This window comes from Lucilia cuprina, chromosome 4 (assembly GCF_022045245.1).
Source record: "Lucilia cuprina isolate Lc7/37 chromosome 4, ASM2204524v1, whole genome shotgun sequence".
NCBI lineage: Eukaryota > Metazoa > Arthropoda > Insecta > Diptera > Calliphoridae > Lucilia > Lucilia cuprina.
Genome location: NC_060952.1, coordinates 91,815,612 through 91,833,195, shown reverse-complemented (window position 1 = coordinate 91,833,195; position 17,584 = coordinate 91,815,612). Strand labels below are relative to the sequence as shown.

General features: G+C 30.1%; 1 protein-coding gene across 1 annotated transcript in view; it reads right to left on the bottom strand.

The window, feature by feature from the left end:
- LOC111678413 (serine-rich adhesin for platelets) overlaps positions 1-17,584 on the bottom strand; it is a 56,931-nt gene that overhangs the window by 15,373 nt on the left and 23,974 nt on the right. The window contains 2 exon segments of the mRNA XM_046949846.1: positions 413-800; positions 862-1,348. Of these exon segments, the coding sequence (XP_046805802.1) occupies positions 413-800; positions 862-1,348 (875 nt within the window).

The following is a 17,584-nucleotide window of genomic DNA, read 5'->3' as shown; positions in this document are numbered from 1 at the left end:
ACTGAACTAGAACTGAACTAGAACTGAACTAGAACTGAACTAGAACTGAACTAGAACTGAACTAGAACTGAACTAGAACTGAACTGGAACTGAACTGGAACTGAACTAAACTAGATCTGATCAAAATGTTTACAGAAAATTTTTCATTGAACTTTTCTTAAATAAATTAATGAATTTCTTCTACATTTCCCTTAATCTGTTTATAATCTAAAAAAACTTATTTTCTAAAATAAAAAGAAATTGTCCAACAAATCTTTTTTTACAAAATAAGTTTTTTAATTTACAAAAAAAAAAAAGAAAAATCTTAAAATAATGGTGTTAATGTGTATGTGTGTTTAAAGAAAATCTTAGTGTAAAAATTGTTTTGTAAAGAAAACTAAAAATTTGTTAAAAAATTAAAAGAAATACTAACCTTGATCTACGTATGGGAGCCGTTTCTTGTTCTTGAATCTGACTAAGTCTAGAGGATTGTTTCTCATAGCTTATCTTTAAATTGCCCGTTTCGGTGGTAGAAGCAGTCAAATTAATTCCCGCTGTAGAGGAGGATGTTGTAGAGTTGTTGGTGGTACATGAAGCTGATGAAGAATTGGGTGATTTACCGCTTTGGTAAATAACACCATGTTGCTGTTGTTGAGCATTAGCAGGAGAAGGTATTGACGTGGTAGAGGATGCTGTAGCGTTGAAAGGTGATTGACGATCTAAAGTATTGTTGGCGGCGGATGATGATGAAGATGAGGAGGCGGCTGATGATTGTTGTTGTTGTTGACTAGTTGAGCGGGTAGTTTGTGAGCTGGCGTGTTCTATAATTACGAAATAATTAATAATTTATATAATTTATTTTTAAACAGTTTTAATAATTACCTCCTGCTGTTGAGGAATTTGTGGGTAAATTTATTCCAGGTACATTTGCTGTTGATAGTGGCACGGAAACATATAAACTAGGAGCATTGCCGCCAGCTGTAGCTGATGCTGTTGTTGTAGCGGCTGATGTTGTTGAACTTGCTGTAACATTACCACCATTTGCTGCTGCTATGGCTGCTTGTGCAGCAGCATAACGTTCTTCTCTTTCTTTGGCCGTTATAGAACTGGACGTTGATACTGTTTTATGACCAGCAGACGTCGCTGAACCTGTTGCATGTTTACCACCTTCATTATTAGCATTCGTTTTATGATGCGATGATGATGAAGAAGACGATTGATTACCGGCTGTATTTGAAGAGGCAGAGGATGAATGTGTATTTGATGTTGCTGTTGTTGTTGATATTAAAACAGCATCTCGACTATTTTGTGATGAGGTTTCGGCATTGATTAATGATTGATGTGTGGGTGGACTTAATTCAGTTTTTTGCTAAAATGATAAAAGATATAAAAATGAAAGATTAATAAGAATTTCTGGTAAGTTTTCTTAAACAGCATTTCCAATCTTTTTATGTTTTGCATGGATATTTAGTAGAATTACTAACCCATTTGGGTTAATTATTAACTGTAGTGTTTTCCTTATATTTCCCAGTAAAATGCACACTTCCGCTTTACTGGGAAAAAACAAATTGTGTGTGTTTTAAGATAAATAACATAAAATAAATAATGAATAATGCATTTCACAACAAGAATTCATTAGAAACTTAAAGAGAGACAGAGAGAGTGAGTAAAAACATAAATACTCTTAAAAGAGAAAAGTAAACTGTATAGAAGAAGATGAAGAATTGTAAACAACATACAACTAAATATAAAACAATTGCTAAAAACGACAACAGCAACTAAAATAAACGAAAAAATATAAAGAAAACTACAAAAAATAATAAAAAAGAGCAACAACAGCAACAAAAGTCAATGTTGCAATATAAAACGTCATTGTTAGTATTTGTTGTTGATATGTATAGATACAAAAAAAAGACAAACCAAAAGTACAACAACAACAAAAAACATTAGTAATAAACATAAAATGCATTAGAGCGACAGGTTGAATGTACTAAGACCCCGAAAAACAACAACAACAATATGAAAAAAAAACAAAAACATACATCTGCATACAAGGAAATGACAAACAAGAAATAGAAAAACGAAATCAAAGAAGAGTTGGCAAGTGAAAAGAGGGAAGTGTGTTTGTTATAGGTGGAGGTTGTTGTCAAGAATAAAAATAACAAAAAGCACACACATTTACACACAATTTTCATTTGCATTTGTTCTATGCAGTGTATGTGTATGTATGTTTATATGATGAATGATGACAAATATCATAATGATAATGACGTTTATAATATTATTATTAGTTGTTGTTTTTAACCCCAAAATAATTATTTTTGTTTTCTTAATGCAACCCAGCGGGAGAGGATGTTTTTTTTTTGTATTAAGCTTAAGAGAACAACAAAAAGTTAGTGATTAGAAAGTTTATATTTATAACTATTTATAAATAAACTAATGTTTACTTTTTATATATATATTTTTTTTGGTTTTGTTTATTTTAGAATTTTCTTTCCATACTCTATGTGTAATTTGAAATAAGGAAGTGTTTAGAGACCTTTTTTTGTTTCAACAAGAATGTACATATTTTTAAACAAATATTTTTGTAATAATAATTGAATATGACATGTTTATAGGGTAAGAAAATATGTTTGTAATTTATTTAAATTTCAACTTTTTAGAAAAATTCTTAATTAAAGAAAATTTCAGTAAAAAAAGAGTAACCATCTGATAAACTTTGACATCTGTGTTATCATTTCGAGTGAATGGCTAGTAGTAAAAAAGCAAAATAAAATAATTTCTTCAATAAATTTTTCGCATAATTTAACTTTTTTTAGTTAAGATCTGGTCACACTGGGAAACTTTTGTTAAGAAACTTTTGAGTTTCTGTGTGAGAGAAAGAGATGGTTGATATTTCAAAAATCAAAAGCTTCCCAGCTTGTGAACCAGGTCTAAGTAAAAGAGCGATAAACAAAGTAACCAGATATTAATCGTTTAGCTTTGTTATCACTTCGTGTGAATGAACATTTTGTAACCATTTAGTAAACAATAAGGAAAGTTAATTATTTCATAAAAGCAACATTATAAAACTTTAACTAGGACAAATACTTTTGCCCTCAACCATTATTTTCAACAACAACAAAAAAAGCATTCTAAACAAGTTAAAACAACTAAAAATGGCTAAAGTTACGCACCATATAAAAATGCAGTCAACCAACAACACCCGCAGAGCAACAGCAAAAAAAACTTTTATTTCTCTGCAAATGTGGGCAATTTATTACAAAACAATTTGCCGTTAAATTAAACGTAATAAAAAACCCGCTAGATATTACATATTTTATAGAAAATATAAAAAAAACTAGCAAAATGGACACTTAGGGCCAATCTTTAGGTAAAGGATTAGGGATTAAAATTAAGCTTCGAAAATTGTTTTTGAATACTCAGGGCGGGTTTCTTACTCATCAGTTAAACTAGGCTTAACTTGCTGTTAGATTAAACTCGGAACAAATTTAGGCGGACTTTAACCGATAATTGTGTTTTTCAGTTTTAGATTTAAGCTCAGTTACCTTTATTAGTATTGCCATGTTTTCACTCAAAAGCATAAACAGTGAACAGCTGTTTTTTGCAAACAATACTTTTGTAAAATTTTAAGTTTTGGAAAAATGTCAAATAAACTTTTTGCAGGATATTTTCTATTGAATAGTTTCTTTGGAATACAAAACTGTCTTCGGAACTAACTTTTATATTTCAAATGTTAAAAAAAATCTGACTTTAGGGTACAGTTCTCTATTAAAATCTAACCTCAAAAGTAATTTTTTCCCCAAACATTAAAACTCTTTAATAAATATAAAACTATTGACAACATTGTTATTTATCAACATGTTGGCAACAATTTGTTATTGTTTGTGGTTTAGAGAATTGACAGCAGCAATAACAAAAAAAGAAATAATGACAGTTTAAAAAAAAATTATCGGAAATAAAAAAGAATTTTAAAAAGAGTAACAATAATATTTAACTTAAAAGAATATAAAATAAAAAAATCTAAAAACAGGATGCGGTCAAGGAAGATATGTTTCTTTTTTAAATGCACAAAAAGAGAAAAAGGATAATTTATAATATTTAAATGTTTAAACAAAACAGATGACGCAGCATATTGATTGAAAGGTGGTTTATTTTGTGGTTACAATAAACATATTTAAATAAATTACATGTTTTGTCCAGCATTTTTCTTTTTTGTTTTACCTTTGGGTTTTCTCTTGTTATTGCAAATTTACTCTTATTTTAGCGCATTGGCAAATCGATATTTAATTAGTGCGAAGAGTTGCTCTTTTGGTATAAGGTTTCGTTGCATTGTCGTTTTCGTTGAAATGTCAGACAAATTATGAATAATGATTGTGTGGATTGTTGTAATTAATGTAACAGTTGTTGCGACTGGTATTATTAGATGGTGGTCAATATTGCTTTTTGTAATAATAACTTGTGGTAGATTTTCAATATAAAGCGTATAAAATGTAATTAAATAACATATGGTATAACTGTGATCCAAACTTTTAAGAAAGTTTATTTTGAGAACAGTTTTGAAAACTCCTGTATTGGGGGAAACTTTGTTATCACAGCCCCTTTTTGACTCTATGCTATTTGACTAGACTATAGACTAGACTATAGACTAGACTATAGACTAGACTATAGACTAGACTATAGACTGGACTATAGACTAGACTATAGACTGGACTATAGACTAGACTATAGACTGGACTATAGACTAGACTATAGACTAGACTATAGACTAGACTATAGACTAGACTATAGACTAGACTATAGACTAGACTATAGACTAGACTATAGACTAGACTATAGACTAGACTATAGACTAGACTATAGACTAGACTATAGACTAGACTATAGACTAGACTATAGACTAGACTATAGACTAGACTATAGACTAGACTATAGACTAGACTATAGACTAGACTATAGACTAGACTATAAACTAGACTTTAGACTAGACTATAGACTAGACTATAGACTAGACTATAGACTAGACTATAGACTAGACTATAGACTAGACTATAGAATAGACTATAGACTAGACTATAGACTAGACTATAGACTAGACTATAGACTAGACTATAGACTAGACTATAGACTAGACTATAGACTAGACTATAGACTAGACTATAGACTAGACTATAGACTAGACTATAGACTAGACTACAGACTAGACTATAGACTAGACTATGGACTAGACTTTACACTAGACTATAGACTAGACTACAGACTAGACTATAGACTAGACTATAGACTAGACTATAGACTAGACTATAGACTAGACTATAGACTAGACTATAGACTAGACTATAGACTAGACTATAGACTAGACTATAGACTAGACTATAAACTAGACTATAGACTAGACTATAGACTAGACTATAGACTAGACTATAGACTAGACTATAGACTAGACTATAGATTATAGACTAGACTATAGATTATAGACTAGACTACAGACTAGACTATAGACTAGTCTAGTCTATAGTCTGCATTAACATTATTATAATAAGACCTAGTTCACCCTGGGAAACTTTTGATTTTTGTGTGTGACAGAAAGATATGGTTGATATTTCTTTCTCTTTTTCTCACACACAAAAATCAAAAGTTTCCCGGTGTGAACCAGGTCTAATGTTCACTATTTTTATATTCACACAATACTGTGTGGCAACGCTTTGTTTGCAATTTGCCAGAAGCATTTAAAATAATGGCAACTCCGTTTAAATTGGTTGAATAATTATTTGAAATATAAATTTTTGAGCCTAAAGAAGTAGGCGCGGTTTGCAAAAAATTACCGACAGACAGAAATTGAACCGTATCGGCTTGTATCTCTGCTTATCATTTAATTTAAATTGAAACCAACATAAAATTGTGATTATAAACATTGTCTGCTATCATTTCGAGTGAATGACAGAAGTCTATATTAATACCATAATAGAAACTTCTTCACTTTAACAGTTTTAAATTGCTGTTATCATTCCAAGTGAATGACAGTAATAAAATGAATAAAAATTGCCAGAATATAAAAAGATTTTAAAAGTTATTTATCATATAATATCAATTAAAAAAGTTATAAATTGAAAACTTTTTATAGAATAGAGCTGTTAAAATTATTATTTTGAATAAAATTATTTAAAAAAAAACATGTTTGTGGTTATAAGATAAACATTAAAAAACAAGAAATGTATTTAAAGTAAAATTTCAAAATTATTAAGAAATAATGTAAAACAATACTTATGTGCTGAAATCAGCAATAATTTCAATCATTAGAAAGAAATATTTAATTGATCTTATATAACCATTTCATAATGTAATTTGTTATAGTCCTTACCCCCTCAAAAACATGTGTTAATATTATTTTAACCCCTTTTAGTTTTAACTCTTTTTTTTCTAGTATATTCTATTATTTCCTTTTTTCAAGGAAATATGATATCTATTATTTAAAACAATTAAAAGTAAATTTATGAAATTTTGATTAATGTTAAACGATTAAGTTAAGTATTAGTTTTTAACAACCCTTTTAACAAAATTATGAGGAAAATGTAACGTACTTTTTTAATGCAATAAATGAAATATTAAGGTTAGGTTGTCATTTCGTTTGTTTGTTTGACAATCGCCCCCTGTCTGTCTGCTGCCTCTCGCTCTCTCTCTTTCTCTCTAGAAAGATTGTTAGCATATTATTGAATTTTTATTTGTATAAATAATTTACAACAGACGTTCAAGGGTTGTTAAACATTATTTCTATTCAATATTGATAAAAAAAAAGTTGTTAGGGGGAAAACGAACACAACATGCATTTGAATGAAATAAAAGTTTTGGTAAGAGAAAAGAAGAATGCAGAAAAATAACTTTAACTACTTGTAACTTCATTTAGTTTTAAAGGATTTATTTAAAAAGTTGCCACAGAAACTTGCAACGAAAACCTGTTAACTGATAATCTTGTTTTTTTCTATTTTCCCAATATTTATTATGTTAATGTGTAGAAATCATTTTGAAAAACAATTTATTCTAAATTTTTACTTTTCTGGCTATCATTTCAAGTGAATGACAGTTTTAATATAAGTTTTTATCATCATTATCTAAAAATAAATAAAATTATTCTATTTAATAACAAAAAACCGGCAATAGAAATCATTATTTATAAATTTAAGATAAAAACGCTTAAAATCTCTTAATCTGGCAACTTTAATGATTGCATACTTTGTTATTATATGCCAACCGTTATGTTGTTTTCTTTACACCCTCTTTTAAAGTTTTAATGCACACACTCTTTGCCTCTCTTTTAGCTGCAATGGATGCAGATTATAGTGTAACTCTCTCTCTCTCTTTTGTTTTTCTTTGTAAATCCTTTGTTATTTTTTTAGGGAATATTCCTGCCTATTTGTTTTTTGTTAGTTTGGTCACTTGTTTTTGTGTTTGTTTTTTTCCGAGACTTAACAACTCTTTATAGTAAATTACAATTTTAGGAAATGTCCTTTTATTCCTATATTATTGTTGTTGTTGTTTTACTTCATGTATACAAATAATGTTCAATTGTTTGTTGGTACATATTATTTAAGAGTGATGGCTTACTATTGTTGCTGCTGCTGTTTGTATTTTTGTTTTTTGGTCTACGTGACTTTAGCAACATCTGCGCAGAATTTGTATCCTGTTTCATGTTATTCCTGGCTGCCATCAAATATTTATGATGATTTTTTTATATATTACTTTCTTTTTTGTTTTTTGTCATGTATGCAAATTTAGAGGAAGAAGTTGTCAAAATGTAAAAAAAAAGTTTTTAAAGGATTTTAAATGACATTTGAAGGGAATAATGTTAAAGGTGTAGATTTATTTAGTTTCTTTAAGAAAATTAAATATATTTAATATGAAAATCTTTTTTAAATGGAATACATATAAAAAACACAGGGATTTTAAAGTTTGTCATTTGTGTTATCATTTCGAGTGAATGACAGCTAAATAGTAAAATATTATAATCAGACATGTATTTAAGTTTTAAGAAAACCTTTAAGCAATTTTAAACGGAAAACCGCCTTAAAAATTGTGTAGTAAACCATTGTTAACTTTAATAATCGTTTTTTGCATAAGGCCCATAAAAAAATAAGGATTTTTAACTCTAACTTTCGTGTTATCATTTCGAGTGAATGATGGTAGTAAAGTAGTAAAAGATAGGGCTGTATGTGTGTCTTTAAAATAAGTTCAAAATGCTACTTTAGTTTAAATTGTTAGTATTATAAAAATGCCAAATATTAAGCTTTGACATTCATGTTATCATTTCGAGTGAATGAAAGCCTTAAGACTGTATATATTTCTTTAACAGGAATTTCTTATTCTATTTTTAAGTTGAAAAGGTATTTAAAGTTAAAAAAATGAACTATACAGTATATATTGTTATCATTTCGAGTGAATGAAAGTAGTGAAGTAAAAGCAGTTACCAAAATGGACTTTAATCTAAATAGGTGCAAACTTCACTTTTTCCAGCTTTTTTCCAAATCCATCATCTAAAATTATTTTAAAATTATTATAAAGCTTTGGCATTCCTTTTATCATTTCAAGTGAATGAAAGCCTTAAGGCTGTATATACTTCTTAAAGAGGAATTTCTTATTCTATTTGTAAGTTGAAAAGTTTCTTAAAGTTAAAAAATTAACTATTCAAGTTTACTTGTTATCATTTCGAGTGAATGACATTAATGTTGTAAAAGAAGTAACCAGACTGAACTTTAATCTAAATAGGCTTTACTTTTTCGCCCATTTTCATTCATTCATTAATTCTCTATAATCCGTCAACTACTACAAATTATTTTCCTTTGGCTCTGTCATTTATTCAACACAATGTCAGCATAAGAAGTCGTAAATTATGTTAAATAACTATTAAGAAATATATATATTTACCGTCAATATTTATTATATTATTGTCACACAATAAAATATACATTTCATCTCTTATATCTCTTACAATTAGTTTCATAAAATTATGGTTAAAATACAACAACAGGTGTTATTCTTGTTTTAACACTTTAAAATTTATAAATTTTTTTTGTTTATTTATAATTCATATGCCCCATGGAAATTTATATATGAGTTTGTGAGAGGCGATCGTAACTGTTGTGTGGTTTTAATGTTTGAAAATATATTCATATGAGGGCAGTGTGGTAATGTTGTTCTTGGTTTGAGTTTCCCAATTATTCCTAGAGAAAGATCTTCAAAAATTTGTTCTTTCAAAATTAATCAAATCCACTGGGTGAGAATTCTTTCTCACTGATATTTTTCTCGTTAATTAAAGAAGGAGTTCGTGTTGTTTTCTCATTTCTCTTTAGAATCTTCACAATTTAGTTTCATTCAAAATGTTTTAATCCTCTGTGAGAGAACTCTTTTTCTCAACATGAGTTTTTAGATTAGTTTTCCCAGCGGAACTTAGCTTTTTTATTATTTTCTTATCTAATAACGATCTCAAGTTTCCTTTTGATCCTCTGCGAAAGAACTCTTTTCTCATTCGTTTTCACTATTATACCCATTCGCCCGAAACATCTCAGCTTTTTATGATGTTCTCTTCTAATCACGATCTTCTCTGCAAGTTGCATTTCCATTCTCTTGAATATGTATAGAGTATACCTCAAAGGATTAGGATTGTTACAAAACTAATCCAAATATATAAGAAAACATCCATTAAATATTGTGAGGACCACGTAATCCATTTCTTTATACCTTTCCCTGTATCTCGGTTTTTTTATTAAGCTGCAGTTTTTACATTCTTGTTCCCTCTGGAACAATTTCTCACAATTATTAGGATCTTTCTCTATTCTAAATCAATTTGGGACATTGAGTACTCTTAGATTCTTTATCCCTTTCCCTGTATCCCGGGTTTTTTTTACTAATTTGTCTTTTAATCTCCATTTTTACTTTCCTTTTCATCGAACATGAGTTTTTATATTCTTTATGCCTCTGAAACATTGAGTGCCTTTAATTTTTCACAATTATTAGGATCATTCTCTATTCTAATTTCATCTGGAACATTGAGAACTCTTCAATTCTTTATCCCTTTCCCATATCTCTAGTTTCCTTTTCATCCAACATGAGCCTTTAATTTTTCACAATTATTAGAATCATTCTCTATTCTAATTCTATTTGGGACACTGAGTACCCTTAGATTCTTTACCCTCTTTCCTATATCTCTGCTTTTTATTAAGCTGTCTTTTAATCTCCAATGATCTTTAGTTATTGATGGGATTTACGAAATCGAAATGAAATAATCTTTCAACTTTTTGGATTCTTTTTAACTGAAATTCTACTAAAAATTGGGAAGAATTCTTTCTTGTTTTCTTTGGTCTTTTTTGATCATTCGAAATGAATTTAATCCTTTGGACTTTATCCATTTTTACATAAATTACTCTTTCTTTCCTTCACTGTGTGATCCCGTCAGAAATGAGTTTCTCTTTCTCTACGATCAGATTTCATTTGTGTTCTCATTTCGATTCCCTTAAGGATTCCTTCGCTTTATATTGGTATTATTTACAGTTTATATATAATCTTTTATTAAAACAGGAGCGGACCCAGAGGGGAAAAATGGGGAATTCACACACTCATCCCCCCACACCCAAACCGAACATTTTTGATACAAAACATAAAAACGAGGAAAATGGAATAAAAGAAACTAATCTCCCCCCATTATCACAACGTTTGAGCTAGATCCACGCCTGTAACAAAGACTTTCAACTTTTAAAGAACTTTTCAAACTGCTTCCTTCCACTTGTGCTATAACCGTACAAAAAAACAGTTTAAATTTCAAATAACTGTCATTATGAGTTTATCATCTGTTCGTATTTTTTTAAAAAAAAATTAAATTTCAAATCCTTAAACACAATCTTTTGTTTTAAAACAGTAGAATATATAAATGAAAATGTCTTAAAAGTAAAAAGATGCCCAAGGAATTACAATTGTAAACACCTGCTAAAACAAACAGCAAATTGTACAACTCATTTACAATAATAAATAAAATATTGTACTTAATATTTCAAAAGGAAAACATGTGCACAATGAAATGTTGCAACTTGCAACAAAATGAAAAACAACATTACAAAATTAACAATAAAACAAGATGATGGGTGATTATTTATTAAATTGATAGAATTTGTTTTTTATAAATAAAAAAATATATATTGAAGCCTTTACAACAACATTGTTTAGAAGTTTCTTAAAGGGAAATACCAAAATAAGGACGAAAAACAAGCTGTAGATAATATAAGAAAAACGCATACTCATAAAAAAGGTACAAACAGCTGTTTGTTTTTTGAGTTTTTTTTTTATTGCACTAGTGTGTGTATGTGTCATTATCCTTTTTTTCTTATTCTTTATTCAGCTACAGGATATGCTGGCATAATTATGTATGTTGTGTGTGCATGTGTGTGTGTTTGTTTAATATTACAAAGATCAGTTATATAACTAGATCTTTCTAGTGTTTTCTTTCCAAAAAAAAGAAATAAAAGCAGATGTTGTGCTAACATTGTTGTTTTTAAGAAAATTCCTTTCCATTACAGCTGCTTAGTTTTTTTTAAGAATTAGAATTTTCTTGTATATCATTAAATAGAGCACACATGTATGGAATTTTTTTTTTAAATTCCTAACATTTTAATAAAACATTTGCTTAAAAGGGTTACCTTTTTAGGTTGATTAAAAAACCGGAAATTAATCTTGCAAATATTAAGGATAAAGGATCATTTCGTATTAAATTTCATAGAATTTAACCTTGAGTTTTACGGGGAAGTAAGAGTTTTAGAACAGATGATATTTTTTAAATTTAAAAATAAATTGCATTGAAGAAACAATCAATCAGAGTTCTTTAAGAGCAACATTTTCATTAAATCCTTAAAGGAATATCCTTTTTTTATTGCTCTTTTGTTGGTTGTTTAACAGAATTATTCACAAACGTTTACCTAATCATAACACAAGCTTTCAGGCAGAAGACCGAGGAATAGTGGTATGTGTAATTTGATTGGAATAAACATGGCGGCCACAGGTCTTAATATATTTACCGACCTAGGGCGACAACAGGTGATACAATTACATCTAAGACCGTATTGGAATGTAAGAAAACTTTAACTGAATATTCTCCCAGGCTACTATCGGACCTGTTGTAAGCTTCTTAACCAGTACCTGGGGTTGGAATCGAACCATCAACCTCCTGTCTACCAGAACACTAAACACTTACCTACCGGAGGCCACTCTCAAAGGTAAGGTTTACATCATATGAGTAACAGTTAACTCGGGAGTAGCCGACGAACGTTGAGTTTAAGGGAAGTAGAGTTAAGGAACAGATGATATTCTTTTAATTTTTATATAAATTGCATTAAAGAGACAATCAATCAGAGTTCTTTAAAAGCAAAACTTTCATTAAATCCTTAAAGTAATACCCTTTGTTTTTATTGCTCCTTTATTGGTTAAATGTTAAATGGAATTATCCACTGGGTAAATTGTATTAGAATAAATATGGCGTCCACAGTGCTTAATATATTTTCCGACCGAAGGCGATATCAGGTGATAGAATTCAATCTAAGATCGTATTGGATTGTATGAAAGCCTTAACTCCCAGAGGTAAGATTTAGACCATATGGGTTCCAGGTCACTCGAATATAATGGTTTAAAAGCCTTAGCTTTCAGAGACAAGGTATACCAGGACACTTAGGAGTAGTGGACAACGAAAGAGCAAATGTGTGTTTGACAGGAAAGAAAGCTAGGGGTAGTTAACCTAATGAACGCAACTAAGCTATTGTACGCAACTAAAGCTATGGGTATAGAGGAGCCCACAAGAACTCTTGGAATAATGATAACTGTAAGTAAAACCACAAAGATCCTTAAGAAGAGGCCCGGTTGAGAACAAGAGAAGAAATATTCCGTTAAAATGAGCAAACAAAGAGCACATCTGCACAAAATTGGAGGAGCAGATTCAAGCAAATGCATAGCATGTGGACTGGACAGTGAAACTTTTTCCCGCTGTCAGACATTCGTCAAAAGTATCAAATTCGAAGATACGGTGGTTGAAAATTTCTTAGGAATTATGTGTAGGAAACTGAGTTTCAGAACATTAAAAAATAATAATTGTTCAGTGTGTCCCTTTTATGAAAAGGGACACACAAGAGGCCCTATAGTGGCCTAAGTGTATTTCTTCTCGTATTTGATGTAGTATACATCCTCCTGTCAATCTAACCATCCACTATCTTTATGAACATTGCCTTTTCAATTTGACGTTAATAAATCTCTTTCTTTTTGCTCATTTTGATTGTCCTTTATATAAGTACAATCCCCTTTTTTGCCTTTAATTGATCTTTTTTGTTGAAATTTTTCAAAATTTTGTTTGTCTCTATTGATGTTCTTTTCATTGCAATGATAATCAGATCGACAATATCATCATCATTAACAATTAATCTCATTTAGTTGGATCACTTTCATGATTAGTTTTTCTCTTTTAGACTTTGTCACTATTAATTTATTCTCTCTTAGTACATCTGTTCTTTGCAACGGATATGCGATTATTCATAAGTCTAATTTCTAAGCTATCACTGTCTTTAGTTTCCTTTTCATCAAATGTTCTCTACCGATTGGTACGATTTTCGAAATGTTAATGAAATGATCTCTTAACCTCTTTGATCATCTTCAATGAAATTTTACTTGACAAGAATTTTTTTGATTTCTTCTAATCGTTATCTTCAGTTTCCTTCATCCAGTGATCTTTATTCATTATTGCGATTTCCGAAATCGGAATGAAATAATCTCTCCAATCCTTGGATAATCTTTAATGAAATTTTACTTGGTGTTGAGAATTCAAGAGTTTCTACTTGTCTTTACGATCTTCAAACCTTTGTTCCTTGAAAATAAATCCAATGAGTGTAGTCACTCTTTAATACAGCTCTCTGCTCCATCTGAGACATTGTTTATTTTTTCATTTACTCCCTGCAAAAACTCTGATTTTGTCATTTAATTATCTTTGGATTATCAAAATATTACATTTTATTTAGTTCTCTTCTTATCGTGATCTTCAGTTTCCTTCATCCAATGATCTTGCAATTTCCGGATTAGGAATGAAATTCTTGTATCGCTATTCAAAATGAATCCTTATTGTCTGTAAGAGATCTATTTCCTTAATATTTTCCTTCATTCTATTCCTTTTACATTGATCGTACTTTTCTTGCTGCGAGTTCGAGAATTTAGTTTCTCAATGAGGTCGTTTTCAGTGGTATTCATCGGTTTCGAATGCTAGACTGTATGAGAGGCTTATCTTCCATGGAATGAATATGATCGTTCCCAAATAGTATTATTCTCTTGAAATCTCCTTTTATGTGTGACTTTTAGAATAGACATTGATCATTATCTTTAGCTTCAGCTTCATCGGTTTCAATCAATTCCTTCCCATAATATTTCCCTTCTAGTATAATGTTCCGATATGGTGAATCAATTTCACTCATTCTCTCTTTTTGGAACTTTTAATTTAATACAATACTTTGATATTCTTAAACAAAAGTAAAATTACATCTTATATTTGAAAGGATACTCTCAGCTCCTTTCTTAATAACTCACAAGTTATCTCTCTTAGCTTTAAGATTGAATTTTCCAACAATAATCGATTTGAACTTTTAAATTTGAACTGAGCATTTCTTCAGCGTGATCACAATGATCATTTATGTTCTATTGTTTAGTGAAGTTCAATTGCGTCTATCCTCAATATGAACTATTTTCGGAAGTGGATCTTTAATATATCATAAGAAATTCCACTAAAACTTTCTCTAAGATATGAATAAATTTAAAGTTGTTTAAATACATTGATTAACAAAACTTTAATTGTAGCTTTTTCCAAAAAGCCCGCGGCTTACTTTAAATTTCATTTAATCTTATTTGTCAACATTACATTTCTTTTATTTGCCAAACAAATTATCAAGTTTAAAGTACTTCATTCAAAATTTACATAATCTGTTTTTGAAATGTTATTGTTTTCATGTCCCTTAGGGTTGCTTATAGAACTACTTTTTGTAATTTTGACTATAATTGATAACATTGCTCCAGTTTTTTTTTTGTTTCTTTTTCACTTCTCGATTTCAATTCCCATAGAGATTATGTTTTTTTGTGTTTGCCCTGATGCAATCTTTGCCGGTTTCACATGATTTTATTTTTCTATGTTTTTTTGTTGGATTTTGTCGTTGACCATTTTCATTTCTTTTGTGTAACATTTCGTAACGTTTATGCGAGTGTCGCGGGGAGTTTAAGTATGGGATTATTTTGATTTAATTTTATCACCACCAAATTTAAATCTAACATAAAAATGTCGAGTGTAAATTTGTTACTAACAGATGGCCAGTTTTGTTAAAAACTGGAACAGATGTTGTCTCAATTGTGGTTAAATTCTAATTGGAATTGTTGTTTTTTCTCCTTTATGTTTGAAGTGAGAGTGTTTAAATTTTTAATTAAACTTGGGGAGTTTCAATAGTAAATTGGAACACAATGGTTTAAGATTATCCCTACAAAGTGATTTAATTGGGTAAAGCATGTAATCGTGTTGCATGCGAAGTTAAAATCCTAAGAGTTTGGACTTTTCAAGATTCCTCAACGGAAATGTGATTAAACTAGATTAATCAGAAATAAATGAAAGTCACAACAGGCTTTCCTGATAACACCAATTATCAGGGAAGCCTTCGAACTCCTTTCCCATTGAGTAGTTAAATAATAATGATAACAAAAGACAAATATATACCCACGAGAATTGTCACACTGATCACTAAGCTGTTGTACAGGGATACTGGAGTTACAGTTCTTTTAAACGGAAAAGAAAGCCTTCCTTTTAAGGCCCACAAAGGTGTGAAACAAGGTTGTATTCTATCGCCCATCCTCTTCCAAATTCATTTAGATTCTGCTTTGAAAACAACCGCTGTCTACACCAATTATTGAAAATCTTCTGACAAAAGCGAATTTCAAATGAGGAACTACAATATAGGACAAATATTAGCCCAGTCGAAGTAGAAATCCGTAAAAAGAAATCGACCTGGTTAAGCTACATCTTACGACGCTTACATAATGATATAAGTAAATCTGTCTTAGACTGTATCTCCCAGGGGCAGGGAGTACGTAAAAACATTGGCCAGCAATAGAGTTAAATGGAGAGAACTTGTCGATGCCCTTTGCTCACTTTGAATCATAATGCTATGTAACTTAATTTAGTGGGAGGAGCACTTTGTCTTTAGTGTTTAGAAATCACCAGGTGATCGACTATAGAACGAAAGAGATCATTTCACATTTTCCATTTCAAAATCAATGTTTTTGTAAAAAGCGTATTAAATCGGTTATTCTCTTCAAGCAACACATTCGAAACTTCTTTTCTCGTTCTTACGACAATTGAATCTACGCTCCGGAACGACCCGAGCCATACTCGGATTGTCAAACCAGCAACAGCTGTATTAATCGATTCTTATGAAGAAAAACTCAGTGTAGAGTTGCCGAGAGGATAGTGTTGTTTTGCCTTTCTTTGAATGATTAGCTCTAGAACGAAGTATACAATCATAAAAGAACATAATATGGACCAATCTGATGTATTAAGAACCTATATCTAGATTTTATCCTTTACTTATACTAATTAACCGATCGATTCTAATATTATGTTAACTGATCATTATTAGATGATCCCTGCAAAGAGAATCACAAAGTACCTTGCGATCTTCGAGTGGAGTTGCTCCTCTTAATGGTGATATACTCTTCTTAACCTAAATCAAAATAGATTCTGTTTTTCCTCCAGAAGGAGAAGAGAGTTAATGAGTTTCTTTATGGATGATAAGCTCATTACGAATTTCAGATGATGAGTAAAGAACCAGACTGTGAATCCACCACTCCTTTTACGATAAGCTCTTTTCGAATTTCAGATGATGAGTGAAGAACCTGACTGTGAATCCACCAATCCTTTTACTAGCATTAGGCCTTAAACCAGTGTAAACGGAGCACTATGTGCACGAAGAGAAGTCTTCATTCAAACAGTTAGTGTTGGGAGAGTGGAGTAGAGAAGTTTTTCACAATCTCTTCATCAACTACTGCTGTTAGTGAAGAAAGCAGTAGAAGGAATTCTCTTTACATTTCCTTCTTCATCGCTAAAAAGTTGCAGAATTTTAGTTTTGGTTAAATGTCTTTAACTTTACCAAGATTTTTCTCAAGGAATATGATCAGAATATTAGGAATAAAGAACGAACGTGAAAAGCGGGATCTTGCACTTTTCGCCGTAATCTCGGAGTTATATTGATAGTTCCATACTTGTGATTCATTGTATAAAAGTGTTTTAACCTTGAATTTATCAGTAATACTAAACTATAACAACTTTGAAATCTTGTGGATTCACCAAAGTTTGATACAAGACTTAAGATCTTTAAAAGCTTAGAAAGAATAAACAACTATGCAAACTTATTTGATGATTCCAAATTGTTATAAGACGTTTAAACGAATACTTGGGACAATAATTCAGAACTTAGGATCTAGAATGATTTAACAAAGAGTAATAGTTCTAAATTTCTTAAATACACTCTTAATTCTATCTTTAACTATAACATATGTATTT